Source organism: Lactuca virosa, chromosome 4, assembly GCF_052849685.1.
Source record: "Lactuca virosa cultivar CGN04683 chromosome 4, Lactuca_virosa_CGN04683_v6, whole genome shotgun sequence".
Taxonomy (NCBI): domain Eukaryota; kingdom Viridiplantae; phylum Streptophyta; class Magnoliopsida; order Asterales; family Asteraceae; genus Lactuca; species Lactuca virosa.
In genome coordinates, this window is record NC_136429.1 from 474,397,148 (window position 1) to 474,401,592 (window position 4,445).

Sequence of the window (4,445 nt, forward strand, 5' to 3'; positions counted from 1 at the left end):
TTATGTAAATAATGTGTTTGGAAAATGACACCTGATCAGGGTTTAGAAAATTGGATTTAATCAAACAGAATTGGGTTTTAGATTGATTTACGTGAGAGAAACATGGTCAATATTTAGATTGATTTTTAGGTTTTAGGTTTGAGTAATAGATTTCAGCAAAAAATTATCATCCAGTTCATGTACAGGTTTCATATTAAGATAAATGGTTTCAACTTTGTATATTTGTTCCACCAAGTCGATGGGCTGATAGTGATCCATTGATCATATGAAGCCACTAGTATGAACATCGGGTACTTGAGTAAATTACACGAATGGTCCCTATGGTTTAGGGTAATTTGTACGTTTGATCCCTAGCTTATTTTTTAACTCGGAAAGTCCTCAAAGTATGTTTTTGTTACATAGTTGGTCCTTATTTGACGTAAAAAAGTCTATTTTACCCTTAATAATTATTTTTTATTAATTTTATTTATCATATAATTATTTATATTATTAATTTATTCATAAAATTCTCACACTCAATAATATATAATCCCTTCCCATTCCTTTCCACTGTAATATATATTTCATCTCCCTCTAAACCCTAAATGTCTAGAACCGCTGCCGGACTCCTCCACCATGGCAGCCAGACGGTCGACAACCATCTTTTACCCTCATCGCCGACAAACACCTTCAACAAACATCTTCAACTTCATTGTCCCTCCCTCTTCTGTCGACGGAGGAAGAGAAACGTGACACTAAATTACAGATTTCTCCGGAAACCTCATCTACTCTGCTGATCTGACGATGCACGTACAACCATTGTTGATTTCCTCTCCCCACCTTTTTTCTCTATCTCTTCTTCTAACCCTAAATTCTGAACTGTAACTTACTTTTTTTCATGTCTTTTTTGTGGATTTGGATGAAGGGATCAAGAAGTATCAACGATTTGTCTCCATTCTACAGTCTCATATCTGACAGATCTGCAACACCAACTACAAAGCAAACCTTAAATTACATGTTCTTCTCCGATTTTTTTTTCTCTCGTATCAACTAAGAGACTGATTTTCGTCTCAGATATTCTTGTCTGATTTTGTAATTGGCAGAAATATTTGGGTTCTTTTTTTCTTTTTATGTAAATAATGTGTTTGGAAAATGACACCTGATCAGGGTTTAGAAAATTGGATTTAATCAAACAGAATTGGGTTTTAGATTGATTTACGTGAGAGAAACATGGTCAATATTTAGATTGATTTTTAGGTTTTAGGTTTGAGTAATAGATTTCAGCAAACATGGTTAACTTTTAGATTTCATCAGTAACTAGATTGATTTCTAGGAGAGATAGGAGATTAGTTGGGTCTGAGGTGGTCTCCAATGGTGGTTACCAGTGGACATCGGTGGGCGCCGGTGGTGGTCGTTGTGATGATTGTCGGAGGTGACGTGATCGATGGTGGAGGGGGTGTTGTCCATGAATGATAGGGTGGGGTATTTTATTAAATAATTTTGTGAATAAATTAATAAATTAAATAATTATATGATGAATAAACTAAATAAAAAGAATTATTAAGGGCAAAATAGTCTTTTTACGTCAAATAGGGACCAACGATGCAACAAAAACATACTTTGAGGACTTTCTGAGTTAGAAAAATAAATTAGAGACCAAACGTGCAAATTACCCTAAACCATATGGACCATTCATGTAATTTACTCCGGATACATGGTTGTCAAAATCGTGATCATGATCGTAGGATCGTACGATCCTACGATCTTAGGTATGAAAAACGATTCGGGTTGTAAACGGATCGTATTTGAGGTAGGATCACATGTAAGATCGTAAGATCGTATGATCGAGATCCGATCCGATGCTACCTTTCCTTGATTTTTTTTACTACTTTATGTCTTTTACTCTTTACCAATTTACCGTTTATCATTTTGTGTTGTGACTTATAACTAATATTTTGAAGTTTTTATAACTTTTGAACGAAAAATTAATTATTTGAAATATTTTTCATGACTAAAAATTATAAATTAAATTTATATTTTATTTTGTGGGATCTTAGGATCCCGATCCCGATCCCGATCTTACGATCCCGATTTGCAAACTCAAAAACAATCCTACATAGGATCCCGATCTTGATAACCTTAAGATCAACCTTGATTATACTTTTGATTTTTACAACATGCACATTTCCAATGCATGTCATTACTTGCTTCACTAATTCAAATTGCCCAAAAAGAAGACAATGAAGACATTCTAAATGACACTGAGTGATATAATATAAGTTTTTTTGTTGTATAAAATGGTAAGGTTGATTGATATTTATATTGGATAAAACTTAAAAAAAAAAAAAAAAAAAAAAAAAAAAAAAAAACTAGTAATTATTTGGAGGGAAAATGACTTGATAGGGTAAGATACTTTTTGAAATGTACACATTTAGTCCTTATTCTTTTTTTTTTGTAAAATAAACCCTTATACTTTATTTTTTGTAACAATGCAATCCTTGTGACCGGCTATACCCGGTATACCGGTCATATACGAATTTTCTTTTAGGGAAAATGACTTGATAGGGTAAGATACTTTTTGAATTGTACACATTTAGTCCTTATTCTTTTTTTTGTAAAATAAACCCTTATACTTTATTAATATGTACACATTAGGTCCTTTTCACCGGATTCTACAGGTTTTGCTGATGTGGAAGCACAAGTGGCACTAAATAGCAATTAATTAGCTTAGTCACCGGAGGTGGGTGATCCTCCAGCAACAAGAAAAGGACGGCGACCCTTCTCTTTCTCGTCTTTCTTCCTTCCGGTCGAACAGCAACAGCGAAACACCCTTTACCTGTTGTGTTTCTCCGATCTGTCTCTCTTTGCCTCCATCTTTGAGATAGAAAAAGAAGAAAGAATCGACGAGGGGGCTACCAGAGCAGCTCCTCGCCGCCAACTACCGTCTCTACTTCCTCCTGCCTCCCCCTTCGACCTTGTTGTTTTTGCCATCATTCCTTCTTGCTATCAGTGATGTGTAGGAACACACAAAGGAGTCGCCGGAGATCGGGGTTCTCCCTCTTTTTCATGATGAATAAAAGTTGGAAAAATCTCGTTGTGGATATGTGGATGCCACCTGGGTATTTCATTTCAACAAAATAAAAGAAAAGGAAAATGACTTGATAGGGTAAGATACTTTTTGAAATGTACACATTTAGTCCTTATTCTTTTTTTTTTGTAAAAAAAACTCTTCCACGTCAGCAAAACCTGTAGAATCCGGTGAAAAGGACCTAATGTGTACATATTAATAAAGTATAAGGGTTTATTTTACAAAAAAAAAAATAAGGACTAAATGTGTACATTTTAAAAAGTATCTTACCCTATCAAATCATCCCTTATTTGGATGCGAGGATGAGAGAGAAATCGATATTAGGTGTGGTGTGTCGTATAAAATTTGATATGTTGAGCATCTGACGTAGCGCTTACCTCAACAATGTCGTGGGTGTTCCGAACTCACGTCATTTTTATTTTAAATAAATGAGAATAAACAGAAAGAAAAGAATTTTAAATTCAAATGATAAATAAAGTACTCTATGTTTAGGAAAGTTCAACTACTTGCATGATATATCTAAAAATTAAGACTTAGGGACTGTAGTGAAAAACATTTCAAAGAAGAAGGAGTTATAATTTATAAAATAGCAGTTAGGAAACGACAGAGTTCTATTTCTACCTTTATGTTGCTATCAATCCCTCGGCTTCACGCAGTCAGCCTCGGCATTTAATGAAATTTCAACGTGAGCTTTGACGTTCATCAGCAGCGCCGCAAATTGCATTTATATAATGGCGCCACGGAAACCACTTTTCCCGTACTTCATGAAAAATGGACAATCCAACCATCAATTTCGACGACGAGAATACCGCCATTGTTTCAGCACTCCGGCATGTCATTTGCGGAGGAAACATCGCCACTCCAAGCACAAGCAGTGATGTAATCGGAAATTCTCAGAGTCAGCCGTCGCCGGGGGAGCATGAAATCTGCGGCGAATGTGGAATGCGAATCCCGGATCACTGTTTGGGGTGTCAAATGTTCACCGGAAGTAGTGGTGAAGAGACGGGAAAGAGAACGAAGAAGGTCTACAGAGGAGTTCGTCTGCGGCCGTCGAGGAAATGGGCGGCGTAGATAATGATTCCGGGAACGCATGAGCGGAAGTGGCTGGGGACTTTCGAGACTGCAGAAGAGGCTGCCAGAGCTTACGACGTCGCCAACATTCAGTATAGAGGAAACAAGGCGAAGACAAATTTTCCGGCGGAGGAGTACCAGGAAACCACGTAGTTGGCAACGATGACAATTCCTCTAGACGAGAAAAAAAAAGGTTATTTAAAGATCCAAATTTTAAATTGGACATAAATAAAGGTGGGTAATATACATTGGTTATGTAAAAGTAAACTATAGAGTTAAGGAGTGTTTTGGAATTTATAATAACATT

General features: G+C 36.1%; 1 protein-coding gene across 1 annotated transcript; it reads left to right on the top strand.

The window, feature by feature from the left end:
- Window positions 1-3,838: 3,838 nt before the first annotated feature.
- LOC145106854 (ethylene-responsive transcription factor ERF122-like) lies at window positions 3,839-4,138 on the top strand. The gene has a single exon (XM_079043781.1). The coding sequence runs from the start codon at window positions 3,839-3,841 to the stop codon at window positions 4,136-4,138; it is 300 nt and encodes a 99-aa protein (XP_078899907.1).
- The last annotated feature ends 307 nt before the right edge of the window (window positions 4,139-4,445 follow it).